Raw genomic sequence first — 20,014 nt, forward strand, 5'->3', positions numbered from 1 at the left:
GTTTGTAAATAGGATATCATGTCCGCATCTTGTACAGCAATTAACCACTAGGAAGAAGGTATGCAATGTGTTATTGAAACTGTCCTACCAATTTGATTTGAAACTGTCTCATTGCTATTTGTTTATTAATAAAATTATTAAAAAAAGAAACAGGAAGAGAGAGAGAGAAAGAATACCTCTCAGTGGTGATTTATCAGTCTAGTAGACATTGAGTGACTGTTAGGTTTTTCACCTCTACACAGCAGCAAAACATTTGGATTGCAATCCACGATGCAATTCTCTATTCAGTTGCTTGTTGTTATTTGTTTAGTGTCATTTTTATGATGCTTTTCGCTGCCCATATGTGCTTATTTGTATAGCACTCAATCTGATGAAGTAAGTGCAGAATGAATAGAGGCCAGCTTAGTTTATCTTAAGACCTAGCTAACATAATGGCCTATGCACAAATTGTAATCAGCATTAATTTGCTTATTCGGCAAATATTTATTGACCTCATATAAAGCCAGCCTTTGTGCAAGGCGATAGTGATACAGAGTTGAGCAAGGCAGATGGAACCATGTCCCCTTGGAATTCTTAGGCAAAAACACAGGAAGTTGTAGGGTCAAGATACAAGGTCAAGGAATGATAGGGGGTGCATTTCCTGTATCAGATAGAATTGGGTCAGCTACACGTATCAGAGAAAAAAGGCAATAGTTTAAAAAAAGAAATTTTAGCCGAAAATTTAAAGAAATTTTTCTCCAAAATGAATGACTGAAGTAGACAAAATGGAGCGCCACAGTCTCAAGAGATTACTTCTAGTTTGGCATTGTGGTATGTGTGGTATGCCCAAAGACTCCTTCTTGTCCAAGATGGCTGCTTAAGTCCTTTTGTTCACATGCCACCAGCATGAAGGAGGAGAAAGGAGACAGGCAGACTCTCTACCTTTAAAAGAATTTCTAGATATTTTAAAAGTTCCGTTCTCTTACATACCCTTGGCTGAAACTTAGTCATATGGCAAAACCTAGCAGCAAAGAAAGCTGGGAAATATATTGCTTATTCTATATAGGAAATAGTGGTAAGAAAAAGAAAGAATGGAAATTGTGGGATAACTCACAGTTGAGGTTTCTGGGAAGATGGTTGTCAAAACTGAGATGTGAAGTGACTAGAGTTCTGAGAATTGTGCCCTGGTGGGAGAAGAACTCTCTAGAGTAAAGGAAAATCTTAAAGACTTGAACACTGAAACTGTTCTTTCATCAATTGTGATTACTCGTCACCTGACAGTGCTTCTACTGTTCTTGGGAAAAGAGATGTGTTTCATGTTGTTTCAGAGGAAGAGGAGTGGGGCTTTTAGTGGAGGACTGTTGCAGAATGAGCCATGAGCCTCTCAGAGAAGATTAAGATGGGGAGGAGGGTTTACAGCAAAGTTGAATTAATCCTTTTCAACAGTAATGAGTCAGGAAACGACATGTTCTGGAGCTAGTTCAAGGAAGGAAGCATTCATTCAAAAAATACTCCAAGCTCCTGGTTCAAGGGACAGCAGGGTCACATTTCACCTTTCATTTGAATCACAAAGTCATATACACTAAAGTGTCATTAAGGTGTGGAAACAATGAACATGTACTTGTGAAGTTCCTGGTTATCAGTCTGCTTTCAGGCTTTCTTAGTTTGTCCTGCCTTATGAAATTAATATTTTCCTTACTTGAGACAAACTTAATAGCTTCTTTGATTATTATTGTAATAAATATGCAGTTGTCTCAGAGAAAAATATCAATGGTAATACAACATTTTAAACTGATGTATGACACTTGGGAAAATACATGTTTTTCTAACATTTTCCTATTGTGCTCTATGTTTTGATTATGCTTTTTATCCACAAAAAATGAATAGACAACTCAAATAGGCCAACCTATTTAAAAATAAACATGCCTACCTTGAAGATTTTTTATCTCTAAAGTGTCTGTTTCCTGATTTTAAGATCAAATGCCCAATTTAAATTTAAGATCATTCAGAGTATGTTAGAAAATTATTGGTCCAAATATATAATTATTTATATTCTTACACATTTTTACATTGATTCTCAAATAATATTGAGTTATAACTTTTCTTTTCCCCTAGGAAAAGGAGTTCCAAGGTAAACGATTGGAAGTATAATTTTCTGTTAGGCAGGAGTGGAGAGGATTAAGCTAGTTTATTTTGTGTTCATCTAAGATGGGTTGACAAGAGCAAAATTTCTTGGTATTATTTGTCTTGAGATCAATATGCCTTGAACTTGCAATTTAGGATAGGTCATTAAATGGAAGCTTATATTTGAATAATCTTTCTTATGTTACACTTTCAATTTTATAACATAGGGGAAATTATTAAACTCTGTGTTCACTAACCCATTGCTTGATTTCTGTCTTCGTACTAGGTAATAGAATTGCCAAAAAGTACATGGTACAATTCAGTTCTTAAGGTCACTTCTGGGCCTGTGGTAACATGATTCACCTGATTCTATTTTTATGGTTGTCTCCATAAATAATAATCAGTACATCTGACCCCTAAACTCTCCAGTAGAGATCAACAAACATCCATTCCCATTCTGACTGAATCCAGATTTCACTGTGAACTCATCAAAATCAAAACCTTAAGATCATTTCCAACCTATATGCTATCACTGCTTATGATGTATTTTGTTATTGAATCAAGTTCTACAAATTGCTGGTTTGGATTTAAAATATAAATTTAAATAAATAAACGTACAGATATTCTAGACCAAACATGGGACATTTGACTCATTAAGTCACATCATCCTATTGGCCAAGTCACAATCCAGTAGGTAGCTTCATAAATAGACATTGACTATTCCAGACTTAGAGATGTGTGGGTGGGGCATTGGGACATCTGTGCTGTGATAAGAGATAATGCTTTTGCTGGTAAACTCATAACCAGCTGTGCTTGTGTTTGTTCATGTGAATAAATGTGATCGTGAGCAGCAAGAGACATGAAGGGAGGATGCTTAGGTCATGGGAGAGAATGTTAATATCACTCCACTGATTAAAAATCCTTTCAGAAAATGTTTTCTCTCCATGTGACTCTCCTCAGGCACACACTACATCATTGATCACTTTCCTCTTTGGACCCATAATCTCTTTGATCAGAAAATTGGGGACAAAACTGAGTTACATGATGTTATAGTACAGATTCTTATATGTCCTGAGTCTTAACTGACCTTGGAAGGCTAGGGCCAAAATGTTGGCTTTCCTTGCAGCCCTCCTTTTTTTTCTAATTTTTGGTCTGTAAACCTAGGTTGTTAACCCTCCAGAAGAGAAGCTTGTTGTTATTACCATACAATTTAGGCTGTTGAGCTTAATCTCATCCACATGGCTGACACAGACAAAGGATCTACAAACTGAGGTACAGGGTCTCAGGATAAATCCTGAGGGGATTTGACTGACCTTATCAGATACAAAAGCTACAATTCTTGTTACATAGGTCTAGCTTTAGCTTGGTCTTAACCATCCAGCAGAAAAGTATAATAATGAAGTATAAGAAGTAAAGCCATGTTGTTATGTTGAGCTGTAGGAGACTCAGGTCAACAACTTCTGACATTGCCAGTCATGCAGAAGACCCAATAATATTATGGACTACTGAACTATTTTGGAATATTTTGCTGAGTTCGCATACCTATAATATTTAAATGATGGAACTAAACCAAAAAAGGGGATACAGATGAATGACCATTTTGTATCTGTGTATTCAAAATGGTTAAGATAGATATACAGCTACATTCTCTTAATTCAATGAATAGAGGGATTTGTTCTAATAGTGTTTGTAAATAGGATATCATGCCTGCATCTTGTACAACAAATAACCACTAGAAAGACAGTGTGCAATATGTTAATTATTGAAACTGCCTTACTAATTTGATTTGAAACTGTCTCATTGCTATTTCTCAATAAAATTATGGAAAATAAAAATAAATATTAAATATGCAAAATTTAAAAAAATAAAAATCCTTTGAAATGTCTTCTGTAAACATGGGCTGCATTGATAACAAGTAAAGCCATCCAATGAGCTTTTTCTTAAGAACAAAAATCCTCACTGGTTCTTCATGGCAAGTACATAAATAAGAGCTTTACCATGCCCTGTAGATTTCAGGTTACCCCCATTTCATGTTCACCTTTAACCCTAGGCTGCTATAATGTCAAGTACATTTTTCCTCTTTCCTCTTTTTGTTTTGGTGTACAGTTTTCCCTCCATGCCTCACACCCATGCCATCCTCTTCCCAATTCAAGTAACTTTCCCATCTCCCAGCTATTAATTTTAGTAAGTCATTTGGATGGTTGGTGCTTTCGGTAAATTTTTGGTGAGAGTTACCAACTAATGCTGTTTGGCATTGAGTATTTTGTTTCTCCTGTAATGGCAGAAAAGTGTGAGAAACTTTGTGCAATTGCTGTGCTACACTGATTCTGAGTGTCTTATTTTCGGAAGCTAATTAATAGATGTGTTTTGTAGTAATGCTATTGTAAAAGTTGAGTTATTAAATTACAGCTTATCCTCTTCTAATTAGTATAATAAAGCTTAAATTTGGACTCCTAAATTTTTCACATGCACACATACACAAATTATATTCAGGTACAACAAAAACATAGACTGTTAGACCTCACATTTGGACTGAACCATTCAGTCTTGTTCTTTAAGGATAAGGAGTAGATCCCCCATGGGTAAATGACCATGCTCTGGAGATACCAGGACAAGAACTCTGCTGGCCTGATTCTTACTTGCTGTTGAATGGGGATTTTCAAGCAAGGAGAAATGCATGGAGGCTACTTTCAGTTTGAAGAGAAGAGACCCAACATGTTTTCTTTTGTAGTAGTACTCAAGCTTGGTCACTGTGACCTGTGATCCTGTTGCCCCTGCTCCCCGTGCCTTTTTCTTTTCTTTTTTTTTCTTTCAGGCTAACGAACTTTAATGGAATCAAACAATAATTCAATAGATTTTTTTATATATTCACAAACAACAAAAAAGCCCCATATTTCAATCTTAGTAGGAGTTATAGGAAGAAAACAATAGGAAGACTATCCATGTGGAGATTCTCCAGCAGAAGTAGATTAGAATTTTGATCTTTTCACTTCCATCTTTTTCCTCTTCTCAATAACTGCACTGATCTTCTTCCACTGGTGATCAAGTTCTGCCTTGTCATGAGTTTCCTTAAATCACCTGGTTTTTCTTCCTTCAGACATCTTGATGCCGTACTGGAATGCAGCCTTGGGTAGAGCCTCCTTGTTGTTCATACACTCGCTGCATTCCTCCTGGGTATCAAAGTCCCAGTGGCCTGAGGGACCCTTTTCATTACCCTTGTCCATTTTGCTATAATGCACCTCCTCATCACTATCCACAGCCATGTTACCCATCATGGCTGGATAGCACTCTGCATAACTACTGGACATGCCATAGAGCTGCTTTTCATCTTCTGGCTTCTTCAGCGATTCAGTGCTCTCCCAGTCAGCAGATCCAGAAAACTTCCATTGATGGACTCGATCAATTCCTTAGCAGATCAAGGTCCTTTGTCAACATCAATGGGCTGGCTCATCATCCACTTGTGCCCTCTCAAAGTAGCTATGCCCCTTCTTTTCCTCCTCTCTCTCTCAGTCCTGCTCTCAGTCCTGATCCCATTCTTGTTCCCAGTCTCTGTCTCTCTCAACCACACTCCCATTCCCGGTGTCTTTCCCACTCCTTGTCCTGAGATATCTTGGTGGTGGATGGAACATAATCCCCAATGTCTTCAAAAATGCTCATGTCAGCCTCAGGAGGTTTGTTTTCTTCCAGCTTCCCTTTATCTTTTTTTTTTTTTTTTTTTTTTTTAGCTTCTTGTTTCAGATATCCTGCCTTAAGTATGAAAGGATTTGAGTGAGCTTGCTGATGACAGTGTCATTTGTGGTCAGTGTGGTCTGGGCCTCCATGGTAGGACAATCAGTCTTGCTTTGGATAAGAGTAGTGGGGTTGTCTGTATCCACATATTCATCAGCCAGGTCTACCACATAGGCCATGCGACCTGGCAGGAACAGTTCATTCCTCTCATATGCTTTGCTCTTAAAAAACATATGGTAAAGGTTGTGGCCCAGACGTGTTTTAAATTCAATTTTGTTTTCAGTATCCTCATCTTTCTTGGTTTCCTTCTGGGGTTTCTCTATCAGTTCCTGTTCCTCCTTCTCATAGCTAGTAATCTCAGCCTGTACCTTCTGAAGTAGAGTAAAATCCAAGCCTTTCACCAATGGGTGTGTTCCATATTACCATCCAACAATTTGGACTCTTGGATCAACTATCTTCTCTTCTCTGCAGCTGATTTGTCCACTTCAGCAGTGGGGCCCACAGCCCTGTAGTTAGCTGTGGTGCTAATAAGCTGTTTCTTCATAATCTCTGTTCACACCATCTCTCCATTCCTTAGCATGGTCCTGGTATTCCTTTGCAAGTTCTCTCTCTCTCTCTCTCTCTCTCTCTCTCTCTCTCTCTCTCTCTCTCTCAATTTCTTGTTGACAGAGTTTGGCATAACATTTCTTCTTCCTCCTTCGTGCAGCTGGGTCTTTATCCTCATTGTACTCTCTTGGCCTTTCATGATGACATGATTTAGAAGGTAGTACAGAAGTAGGTACAGCCCTTGGGGTCATGAGAAGTTTCCTAAGGTCTTTATTGATAAGTTTGGATTGGTGGAAGGAGTAAGAATCACTCACATCATGGTGTTCTGGGACCAAAGGATTGGAGAATGACTTACTATCTCACTTCAGCATTTTTGTCTCAGTCTCTTGACATCCACAGGTATCACTCTGTGACCATAAAGTAGTGAAGCATTTCTCCCCCTATGCCTTTTTCTCTCTCTTGCTCGGCAATGGGGCTGACTGGGTCAGTGACTTGGGAACCTTTAGACAGAAAATGGTAGGTGACACTTATTTGTGTCAGTACAGATGACTTGGTAAACATTCAGGAAAAATTCCCTAAAGCTTCTGCAAAAGCAAAACAGGTCTTCAGTTGGTATAGGCTCTTTGAGCTCTTAGACCACGAATGGTATGTGAAGTAAAAGACATTTGTATATGAATATGGCATATGGAAGTTGAGTTAATCACAGCCTAACTCCAACTGAGTTACCTTGCAAATGTGGTAAATATACCGCCCATAGTTCTGTTTGTCATAACATACCAACTACTACCATACTGTCTCTCAAGTAAATGTTTGTTTAAAAGACAGAAAGGGTAATAAATGAAAACAAGAGACAAGGAAAAAGTGTCACAGGACTGTCCTGCTACAATGCTGTATATGGTAAGATTTTTAAATTTCTGTGTAAAATATGTAAATGTTTATTCCTATCTTTTCATTTTTTAATTTTAATTTTTTTCTTCATATTCTACAGGGACTTAAACTTTAAAATATCAATACTTGATGGACAATATCTGTTCCATGTTATGCCTAAGACATTTGATATTCAGACAGATAGTGAGGTTAAGCTCAACTGCCTATGTTGTAGGGTAATAATAATAAGCTTCTTTTCTGAAGAGTTAACAATCCAGGTTTGCAGACCAAAAATTAGAGAAAAAGAAGGGCTGCAAGGACATCTGGCATTTATGCCCTAGCTTTTCAAGGTCAGTGAAGACTCAGAACTCAAGACTCAGGAGAACCTGTACTGTAACATAATGTAACTCAGTTGTGTCCCACATTTTCTGTTCAAGGAGATTATGGGGCCACAGAGGAAAGTGATCGATGATGTAAGTTTGCCTAAGGAGAGTCACATGGAGAGAAAACATTTTCTCAGGCTTTCACAGAGAGCAGATTGGCCAAGCAATGGCCATGACTCATCCACATGGCTGACACTGACAAAGGATCTACAAACTGCGGTACAGGATCTCAGAATAAATCCTGAGGGGACTTTACTGACCTTATCCGATACAAAAGTTACATTTCCTGCTATATAGGTCTTGATTTATCTTGGTCTTAATCATCCAGTAGAAAAGTATAAACAAGAAGTATAAAAAGTAAAGCCATATTAATATGCTGAGCTGTAAAAGGCTCAAGTCAACAACTTCTGACATTGCCAGTCTTATGGATAACCCACTACTATTATGTAGTACTGAACTCTATTGAAATATTTTCACACACCTACAATATGTATTTATTTATTTGTTTATTTAATTGTTTTCAATAATTTTATTGAGAAATAAATAGCAATGAGAGTTTCAAATCAGAATAATAGGACAGTTTCAATAATTAATACATTACATATTGTTATGTTAGTGGTTATTCATTGTACACGATGCAGACATGATATCCTGTTTACAAACACTATTAGAACAAATCTTTCTATTCATTGAATTAAGAGAATGTAGCTGTGGTCCTTCATTTGTAGCCCCCCCTTTTTTTGTTTAGTTTTGTCAGAGAAGAGTCTTCCATTGTCATTTAAATATTATATGGCCTTGAATTCAGCAAAATATTCCAATATAGTCCAGTAGTCTACAATAGTAGTGGGGTTTCCCCAAGATTGGCAATGTCATAATTTGTTGACTTGAGCCTTTTACAGCTCAGCGTATTAATATGGCTTTACTTTCTATACTTCATTTTTATACTTTTCTGCTGGATGGTTAAGACTAAGATATGGCAAGACCTATATAAAAAGAAATATACTTTTGGATCTAATAAGGTTAATTAAATCCCCTCAGGATTTATCCTGAAACCCTGTACCACAGTTTGTAGATCCTTTGTCAGTGTCAGCCATGTGGATGAGTAACAGCCATTGCTTGACTAATTTGCAGTCTGTTTAATCCTGAGAGAATGTTTTCTATCCATGTGACTCTCCTTAGGCACACTCTATATCATTGATCACATTCCTCTGTTGTCCCATAATCTCGTTGATTAGAAAATTTGGTACACAACTGAGTTACATGATGTTACAGTACAGGTTCTCCTATGTCCTGAGTCTTCACTGACCTTGAAAGGCTAGGGCCAAATTCTTGGCTGTTATTGCAGCCCTAATTTTTCTGTAATTTTTTATCTGTTTAGCATATTAACCATCCAGAAGAGAAGCTTATTGTTATTACACTACAACCTTGGCAGCTGAGCTTAACCTCACTATGTGTCTGAATATCAAACATCTGAGGCATAACATGGAACAGGTATTTTTCATCAAGTATTGATATTTTAAAATTTAAGTTTCTATAGAATATGAAGAAAAAAATTAAAAAATGAAAATATATTTTAAAAGATAGAATTAAACATTACATATTGTTACACAAAAGTTTAGAAATCTATCATATATACAAAAATTTACCAGGACAGTTCTGCAACACCCCTTTTCCTGTCTCCTGCCTTCATTCACCACCCCCTTCCTTTTTAAACAAGCACCTACCTGAGAGACAGCATGGCAGTAACTGTCATGTCATGACAAGCAGCATGTATTCAGAAGACCAGAATGACAGGCACTCCAAGCATGACCCTACTATTACATATTGCTAGCTTCAGTGCAGTTGCTTAGTTCACAGGTATCAGCATATATTGTTAGTCAGAGTGAGAATCCTACCAATTAACTGCTAGTTTAGAAAACCTGCTGAAGATTCTGAGGATCATTGCCTCAACCATCTTGTACATATAAATGTATGGCTTTACCCTTGTCATGTCCCCTAGCTTTTTTCCTTGCTCCCTCTTCATTGTCTAATCCTCAAGTTCTCACTTTCCTCTTAATTGTGTTATACTTTTCTCTTTATATTTCTTCTTTGGAGTTCTTATACTAGACAGACTATATGATATTTACACATATGTGTCTTGTTTACTTCACTTATGAGTATATCTTCAAGTGGCATCCACTTCAATATAAAGACTTCATCATTCTTTATAGCTCAGAAATACTCCATTGTATAAAAATATCACATCTTTTTCATCTATTCCTTGGTTTACAGGCATCTTGGTTGTTTCCAAGATTTGGCTATCACAAGTTGTGCTGCTATAAACATAGGTACACATATATCACTATGATATGATGTTTTCAGTTTCTCCGGGAAAATGCCCAGTAGGGGGATAGCTGACTTGAATGGGATTTCCAGTCCTAGTTTTTTAAAGAGACTCCACAGAATTTCCAAAATGCTTGCACCAGTTTATATTCCCACCAGCAATGCAGAAGGGTTCCTTTTTCCCCACAGCCTCTCCAATATTTGTTGTTGCTTGAATTCTTTATGATAGCTATTCTTTCTGGGGTGAGATGATACCTCAGTGTTATTTTAATTTGCATTTCATGGATGGCTAGTGATGTGGAGCATTTTTTCATATATTTATTCACTTCTTTAGTTTCATCCTCTGAGAAGTGTGTGTTCATCTCAGATGCCCATTTCTGGACTGGGTCTTTAAATTTAGGGGCCCTAATGATTTTTAGTTCTTTATAAATTCTAGAGAGAACATCTTTGTCTGAGTGCTTATTAGTCAAGATTTTTTTGACATTTATGGGCTGTCTTTTCACTTTGTTGGTAATTTCATTTGACATGCAAAATGTTCTCAGTAAGAGGAGGTCCCAGTTGTTAATTCTTTCAAGTGTTAATCGTGCAATTTGATTTTTGTTCATGAACTCTTGGCCTACCCCTATGTCTTCAAGAGTTCCTCCTACTTTCTATTCCAGGAGATTTAGTGTTTCTGTTTTAATGTTTAGAAATCTAATCCATTTTAACTTTAGCTTAGTGCATGGTGATAGACTGGGTCAAGTTTTAGTTTTTGGCATGTAGAGAGCCAGTTTTTCCAGCACCATTTGTTAAAGAGGCTATCTTTCTTTCAGCAAGCATGTTTGGCCCCTTCGTTGAAGATAAGGTAGCTGAGTGTATTCATAGAGGCTTCTGAATCTTCTAATCTATTCTACTGATCCTCAGGTCTGTTTCTTTGCCAGTACCATGCTGATTTTATCACAGTAACCTTATAGTATAATTTCAAGTCAGGATTTGTAATGCCTCCTGCCTTGTCTTTGTTGTCCAGGATTGCCTTTGCTATTCTAGGTCTTTACCGGTTCAAGATAAATTTTAGGAATGATTTCTCTATGTCTGTGAGATATGTTGGTGGTAGTCTGATAGGGATTGCATTAAATCTGTACAGCAATTTTGGGAGTATGGCCATCTTCACTATGTTGGTTCTTCCTATCAAGGAGCATGGGATATCTTTCCATTTTCTGAAATATTCTATGATCTCTTTTTTTCAGACTACTATAATTTTCCTTGAAAAGATCTTTGACTTCTCTAGTTAGATTAAATCCAAGGTATTTCATTTTCCTCAGTGATATTGTAAAAGTTATTGTTTCTGTAATTTCCCTCTCAGTGTGTTTATTATCTGTGTAGAGGAATGATATTAACTTTTAGGTATTGACTTCATATCCTGTATGCTACTGAATTTGTGTATTAACTCTAGTAGCTTCTTGGTGGAGATTTTTGGGTCTTCCACATAAAGTATCATATCATCTGAAAATAATGATAATTTAACTTCTTCTTTACCTATTCTTATTCCTTTTATTTCTCTCTTTTGCCTAATGGCTCTAGGTAATGATTCCAGAACTATCTTGTATAGGAGTGGTGATAGTGGACATCCTTGTCTTGTACCAAATCTAAGAGTAAAAAATTTTAGTTTTTCCCCATTTAGAATTATGTTATCCATGGGGTTGTCATAAATGGCTTCTATCAGATGAAGTAGAAAGCATCTGTTCCAATTTTCTTTAGGACTTTGAACATGAATGAATGTTGGACTTTGTCAAAAGCCTTTTGTGCATCAATTGTGATGATCATGTGATTTTTAGTTTTTGCTCTATTGATATAGTGTATTACATTTATAGATTTGTGAAAATTGAACCATCCTTGCATCCCTGGGATCCATCGTACCTGGTCATGTTGTATGATCTTCTTGAAGATTTGCTGTATTCTATTTGCTAGGATTTTATTGAGGATTTTTGCATCAATGTTCATGAAAGAGATTGGCCTGTAGTTCTCTTTTTTAGTTGCATCTTTCCCTGGTTTTGGTATCAGTATGATAATTTCCTCCAGGAATGATCTTGGGAGGATTGCTTCCTTCTCTATTTCACTGAAGAGTTTGAGGAGTGTAAGAATTATATCCTCTGTAAATTTCTTGTGGAATTCAGCTGTGAATCCATCAGGATCTGAACTTTTCTTTGTCGGCAGGCTTTTTATTACTTTTCATATTTCATTGGCTGTTATTGGGTTATTGAGAGTTGTTATAGCTTCTTGATTCACTTTTGGTAATTTGTACCTTTCTAGGAATCTTTCCATTTCATCTGTATCTTGTATAGTGTGAGAGTAAAGATTCTCTATATAGCTATTGATAATCTTCTGATTTTTCCACTGTGGTAATTACACCCTTTTCATTCTTTATTGCTTGCATTTGATTTTTTTCTGTCTTCTTTTTCATGAGGTTAAGTAGGGACTTATAGATTTTATTTAATCTTTCAAAGAACCAGCTTTTTGATTTGTTAATTCTTTGCACTGTTTTCTTCATCTTGATTGAATTAATTTCTGCTCTAATCTTTATGATTTCTTCTGATCTTTGGGCTTTGGTTTTGGTTTGCTCTTCCTTTTCTTGATGTTGGAAGTGCACTATTAGGGTGTTTATTTGTTCCCATTCTGTTTTCCCAATGTGTGAGTTCACAGCTCTAAATTTCCTGCTTAGAACTTCTTTCATCACATCCCATAAATTCCGATTAGTGTTGCTTTAATTTTCACTGAATTGTAGTATTGTTGAATTTCTTGTTTAATTTTACTGGTGACTCATTGGTTGCTGAGTAGGGTTTTGTTTAATTTTCATGTAGTTATGGCATTTTTCTGGTTTCTTTTGTCATTTATTTCCAGTTTCATTGCACTCTGGTCAGATAATATGCATGGGATAATTTCTGTTTTCTTTCATATACTTCAGCATGACCTATGGACTAGTATGTGTTCTATTCTAGAAAATGACCCATGTGCAGTTGAAAAAAATGTTTATCAGCTGTGGTTGGGTGGAACACTCTGTATGTCCACTATGCCCATTTGTTCCAAGCTCTGGTTCAGTTCTGCTACTTCTTTGCTAATTTTTTGTCTGGTTGACCTATGTTTTTGGGATAAGGGGGTGTTAAGGTCTCTGTTAAGTTTGGGGTATTGGATATTAAATTTGCTTATTTTTAAAATTAAGATGATAATCATCTTTCTAGTAGTTTTGCATGCCAGTGGCAATGTATGTTCAATGACTATAGTATAGGTAATTAAATGTGATCATTATTACTATACTGCTATAAGTAGTACTATAATTATTTTCACAACTGTTAGTACTTAAAATCACTTATACTACTGCTACTGTCACATGTAAATGGCTTGCAAATGAATACTTTGCACAGGCAGACAATAGTAGAGAGGGCTTTACAACTGAATTGCAAAAAGCTGTGAACATTCTTTTGGTGTGTATTGATTATCATCATGTGTTTATGAGAATTAAGACTACTTTCTAGACATGACATCTTAGCAATGCTATTTGCCTTCATGAGCCTTGATTATTTAATCTATAAATTAGTAATAGCATATCCTATCATATAGAAAGTTGCTTGTGAAATAATCTAAGTAATGCTTAGAACAATGTATGACACTCAGCACTTAGTAAAATGTTTTGTTTTAAGCTATTGATGTATTGGGTTTTCAGATCTACTCTTATTTTTTTTATTTTTTGTTTTTTTTCAGATCTACTTTTAAAATAAGAATGATAATTATCTTTATGTTATAAATACTAGAACTAAGGCTTGTACATATGCAGTAGAGAAAACATCAAAGCCCTTTTCTCCTTTATTTCCTTGCTTTTTTTTCCCTCCTTTCTACATAAACAAATCTATTGGGTTAGGTTGGAATATAGTAATTCTGGATTAGTTGATTGGGATATTATCTGATTCTTTTTTCTTTCCCTGATAGTCCCAGATCCTTTCCAAGGCACTTGCAAGGAAGTACTCACTCACTGAAATAAAATTATATTATGCTTTTGTCTTTTGTGACTAGCTTACCTCTATTCACTATCAAGGCCACAATCCTGAATTCTTTATTTGAATATGCACCTTTAAGAAATCAGTAGGTCAAGGAAATAAGAACCAATGTATACATACATGTTTATTGGACTTCTCTTTATAATCTTTCAGGTCTGGTAGAAATTTGCCTGATGCACCCCCTCGATGTGGTGAAAACCAGGTAAGGTTCTGCATGAACAAGTTTTATTGACTTTTGCTAATATCCAAATTAAGATCTGTCAGGAAACTAAATGCTAGAACTTGTCCTAGGCCAGTAGCTTCTCCCCACAATAGCATTTATATTTGCTTTTTAAAGAAACTATTATTTGACGGATAAAATGTGAACAGTGAAAAAAAAAAGCATTTCTGGATAGAGGTCAGCTGGAGGTAGGTGATATTTTATTGACTTCCCATGACAACCCTAAGGCATGATTTGTGACTCTACTAGTAAATGAGATAGATTTATCAAATGATGTAAAAACTAAAAACCTTATATAGTGAATTATGACAGAAGTTTCATTTGGCATTGCACATAACAGATTGCTGTTGAATAGCCAGCGTTTTGGTATGGGACTCCAAAATGCCACGTCATCTTCTCAAATGGTGCCAAAATAATTTATTTCTTTAACTGTTTGCCAGTGAAAAGTGCCACGTTTCTAGGAAAATGTATTTACCTTTACAGGATGATACAAATAATGACAATTTGTTAAACATATTTACCAAGACTTTTTAAAAAAGCAAATCAACTAAAAAAATGGTGAACCAAAATTCATGGTGATATTTAATATGATCTAGAGCTTTTTTAAAAAATAACCTTTATCTGAATTACTGAACTCCCTATTTTTTCAAATTAGAAATTCTTAGGGTATAATGAAAGTTTACATTTATTCATATTTTATAAAAACCAAGGTTGGAGCCTCACAGCAAATCATGCTCTGCAATAGTAATGGAACTGGAGTAAATCACTACTACCTCTGTTAGTAATCTACTGATGAGACAGCCTGGTCATTGGATAGACATGGTCCTCTCTCCACCTAAAGAGGCTGCAGAATCATGCTGGTTGGTGGAAGCAGGAGAAAGTCACTAATATGCAAATACTATTATATTTCTAATAGAAGTTGAGAAGATAGGAATTTGGCATCTGACCTACTTTGAAGCTGCTATTACAAAATACCATAGGCTGGACGGCTCATAGAGCACACATTTCTTTCTCACAGTTTTAGAAAGTTAGGAAGTACAAAATCAAGATTGAGACCAGCTCAGATCTTATTGAGGGTCTTCTTGGATATCAGACAGCCTCCATTAGAATGTATCCTCAGTTGGCAGAGATAAACTCTGTAGTCTCATCCTTTACTTCGAAGCCACTCATTTAATTGTGGGGCTCCAGCCTCATGACTTCATCTAAACCATCACTTCTCAAAGGTCCATGTGGTGGATTGCCAACTGATAGCCAACTTGTTACACTCAGCTGAGCTGAACTAGCATGGTGCTGGGTGTGGGAGGCCCACTGAGGACTGCTGCCAGCAGCATAAGAGGCAGGACTAGAGAAGCTGTTGAGAAACTGACAGGGAATCTGTTGGGAGAAGCTGTTGGAGCTGTTGGAAGCCATTGCTTTTATTGGGCTATTATGCTGGAGGACCTTGTCATGCTGGCTTTCCTGGTGAACTTGGCTGTTCTCATCAGAGGAGGAGTTCGGGACCTCAGCTGAGGATGGCTGAGGTTCACTTTGGTAGAACTCTGGTCCTCACTTTGAGCATTACTTCCTGTGGAAGAGAAGATGATGCACATCTCAGTCTCCTGGAGAAACTTGTTACACTAGCTTTCCTGATGGGATTTGGTTTTCCTCATCATGGGAGGAACTCAGGACCTCACTATTGCTAAGGATGGCTGTAGTGCTTTTTGGGGAGCTCTGGTTCTTACCGTAAGTGTTGCTTTCTGGCTCCAGTTCAGATCCCTCAGCCTGCTAGCACAGATTCTTCATCCTGTTCATAGATTTTCTAGATTCCATCACTGACCTTTCGGCCTTCTCAGCACAGATCTCTGAAAAAGGCCTGCATGAGACATTGTCATGGGCTCTAGGCCTCCAGTTGGATTTGTGGGAGGCATTGTTATGAGCTCTAGGTTTTCAGCTGGACTCATGCAGGATATTACGTTCCAGGCCCTAAACTGGATTCCTTCTCTTTAGTGTGTGAACAGATTTGCTGCACTTTTTGTATATGATTCTTTGGGTGATTTATTATAAATGACACATTATAAAATGTGTCCTGTATTATATTGTTCCCCTTGCAAATAGCCCAAGCCATGACAGCCCACTCCAAAATACCATCACATTGGGGATTTGGGCTTCAACAGGTGAAGTTAAGAGGGACACAAATATTCAGTCTGTAATATCCTTAAGTCACTAAACCAAAGCATAAAGAAGAAAATGGCAAGTTATATTTGAATCCAAGATGCATGTACCACTGGACTATCTTTTTTTTTTTTTACTGGGTGTAGAAACAGAATGCAGGCTCAGTTGCCTTTCCTTTTAGATTCTATGCTAATCCAAAATATTATTGCTACTTTCACTGAGAAAGCATTTTTTTTCATTTAAGAGTGATTTCTTAAAATTTCAAAGTATTAAAGGAGTTTGGAGAAGAAATAAAATTCATTTAAACAAGATATTGTATTAAAATTATGGTCATTCATTCATTCACCCAATCCTTCATTCATCTATTCAGTAAACATGTATTGAGTATCTAGTGTGTGGTGGTAGAATAGCTCTATCAGTCTTACAGTCTATCAAGGCTTAATAATCTGAGGAGCTATTAAAAGTCTCATTAATATGAACTCTAAAACTGTTCATTTCACTGGGCTGGAACTGAGTATATATTTTGAAACAGATGTGCCACACAACTGGATCTTTATATATTCTTTCTTGGGAGGAGGGATACCTGGAATTGAACTCAGGACCTCATGCTTGCCAGGCAGATGCTGCAACACTGAGCTAAATCCCCAGCCCTATATTCTTTTTCATTAATATTTTTATGAAAATGGCATTAGTTAGACTAGAATTACTGCTATGCCCTTGGCGAACTTCAAGGGGGAAGAATCATACAATCCTTGCAGCTATCCTGAAGGAAAGAGAAACTGGATATTGATGGTATTTGACCTGTAGAAGAGTAAAGCATATACTGAATAAAGACCCCAATCATAGAGTAAACTGAAAAACCAAAGTATGCATGACCAACTGTGTAACAGAAGTAAAATATGCAAGGTTGATAGAATTTACCAATCAGACATTAACATAGCAGTGACAGGTAATGAATAGAAACAGACCGAGATACTGGAATCTCTTCACTGCTACATTTTACATTAGATGACTACTTTTCTTTTTGTACTGGGGATTGAATTTAGAGTCTTCCCACTAAGACACATCCTCTACTTTTTAAATTTTTGAGACAGGGTGTCACAAAGTCACTAATTTGCCAAGGTTGGGCTCAAAGTTGTGATCCTCCTGCTTCAGCTTCAATGAGTGCTGGGATTATAAGCATTTGACCACAACTAGGCCCAGTTTAGATAACAAAATTTAAAACGGGAATAAATCCATACCCATGAACACAGTTCATCATTTACTATATGAAATAAAATGCTCAAATAAAGAATTTGACAATAAATTTTTAAAATCCGTGGTTTTCTATTCAGCAAAGAAAGGATAGGCACAAATAGAACTCAGAAAATAAAAAAAAAAAAAGATTAGGGACTGGGGAGATAGCTCAGCAGCATAAGTGACTGACTGACTGGAAAGTGCAAGGTCCTGAGTTTGATCCCCAATACCCCTCCTCCCCCCAAAAGGTCTAGATTCCAGGAACTCATTTTCTGTCATGTTCCTACACATTCAGTACCATGGAAATGAGCTATATCCATCATCAGATTAACTCAATGCACCATACTTCAAATAGTACCATCTAAAGAGAGGAAAATAGCCCTCAAAAAATGATGAGTTTGGGCCCATGTGTCCCATAACCCTACTTAGACAGTTCCTGCAACAGCTCAGAATCCAGTGCCCTTAGAATTCCATGTAATTAAAAAAATGGCCTGCTAATGTCACTCATACTAGGTACTTTTATACCCTATTAATTTTTATTTTTATCAAAATAGTGGGTATATATTGTATGAAACCAAAATAATATTCCAATATTTCAATCAGAATAGGCTGGATTTTGCTACTATCACATCAGCAACAAACCCCAGATCTCAATAGAATGCAGGCCTCCCTTTTTATCTCATCTGTATCTCATGGCCAATATGAACAGGTAACTTACTTCTTTCAGATTGTCATACTACAATACTGTGACCTAGGTAGCTTATAAACAACAGGAGTTTTTCTCTCACAGTTATAGGGGCTTAAAAGACCAAGATCAGGACAGATGCAGAATTTCCACTGGCAAGTGGCCATTTCCTGATTCATAGATGGCACCTTCGCACTGTGAACTTATACGGTGCAAGGACAAGGAGGCACTCTGGGATCTCTTCAGGAAAGCATTAATCCCATCAGGATGACTCTGGCTCCATGACCTAACCCCTTCCAAAGGCTCTACTACCCAACCATCACACTTGAAATGAAGATTTCAACATATGGAGTTAAGGGGACACATTCAGACCATAGCAATAAGAGACTCTGCTCATCATGAGAAGTCATCAAGGCTGACAGGAGCTCTCCTTCAATACATGCTTTTGCCAGCAGAGCTCAGTAGTTGAATACTCACAGTTAGAGCTCTGACAGAAAGTGTCTTCTCCTCCCCAGCTTACTATTAAGAGCTAGTCACTTGACCACACCTGGTCAACCGGAAGAAGCAGAAGTGTGATCTTTCATGCCAGCCTAAAGGAGGGAACCTGGGTGTCAGTATGCCTCAGGCATGGCTGTCTTCAGCATTAAAAGCATCAACACCATTCTCTTAATGCACTAGTTCCTAATGTGGGGGATTAAGGCCTTGAATTTTTATGCTTCTTTGAGAATTTTCTTCCCTATTTTAAAATCTAATGCTTGCACCAATACTGAGTTGCATACACATACTAACCCCCTTCCAAAGGAGGAGGAGCCAAGAGAGGTCTGTGAGGCATTCCAGAGATTCACAATAATATCACCACCCCAGGCTGGACAATGGAGGAGGTGATATTGCCCAAGTCAGGACTCATAACCTTGGCGGAAGCTGGAGCCATGGCACATCTGTCCAGTGCCAGTGGAGCTTCCGAGGAGTGAAGCTCCTCAGAAAGTGACCTCATTTGGAAATGGGGCCTCTGCAGATTTAATTAGTGAGGAGGGAATTATACTAAAATAAGGTGGCTTTTAAATCCAGTAAGCCTCCTTATGAGAGGAAGAGAAGACTCAGAAAGACAGGCATGAAGGGAAGACAGCTACATGACCCTGAAAGCAGAGATTGGAATTACACAGCTGTCAGCCATTGTACACTAAGAATTGCCAGCAACCACCAGAAGCTAGGAGAGAGGACTGGAATGGATTAGGAAGCCAACGCAGCACACTTTCTTAATTTGTCAATTTTAAATGTTACACGTGACATTTATAATTGTGCCCTGCTCCCACTTCCCCTGCCTTCCGTCTGTCCCATTATTCATCAGTAATCAACTGTTTCATTATTTTGACTATGCAAACGTTGTTCACTGCTGAACCAATGATTTATTTTCCTGGAGTTAATCATTGCCCCATATTTGCATTCGTTAGTTCTCTATCCGACTTCTGCTAATTGCTTTTCCTCCCGGGATGTTTCTATAGGTTTCATTTCAGTACTGTTTTCCATATTGTCAACCTAATGACAAATGACATGGTAGAGCTTGTTGGAGGTGGACTTTTTCACAGTGATCTGCCTTATTTTGCTAGGCACCTCTTGTTCCCCCTCTAGTATCCATAACTGGAGATACTATTTCTCCAGTTAGGAATCATCTGCTCCAAAGTATGTGTGGTAGAGAATGGAGAAATGCACATCTTTCTAGTTTACTATCATTCCCCTTCCTGTT

The 20,014-nt window shown here is 37.2% G+C and overlaps 1 protein-coding gene and 1 pseudogene across 2 annotated transcripts in view; one reads left to right on the forward strand and one right to left on the reverse strand.

The window, feature by feature from the left end:
* Positions 1-20,014, forward strand: part of Slc25a21 (solute carrier family 25 member 21) — a 560,147-nt gene that overhangs the window by 323,518 nt on the left and 216,615 nt on the right. For both annotated transcript variants that reach the window (XM_023721861.1, XM_004637068.2), the window contains exon 2: positions 14,132-14,180. In XM_023721861.1, coding sequence (XP_023577629.1) covers positions 14,132-14,180 — 49 coding nt within the window. The remainder of the gene's footprint in view (positions 1-14,131; positions 14,181-20,014) is intronic.
* Positions 5,073-6,749, reverse strand: LOC105742945 (annotated as a pseudogene).

Source organism: Octodon degus, unplaced genomic scaffold, assembly GCF_000260255.1.
Source record: "Octodon degus isolate 3935 unplaced genomic scaffold, OctDeg1.0 scaffold00086, whole genome shotgun sequence".
Classification (NCBI taxonomy): Eukaryota; Metazoa; Chordata; class Mammalia; order Rodentia; family Octodontidae; genus Octodon; species Octodon degus.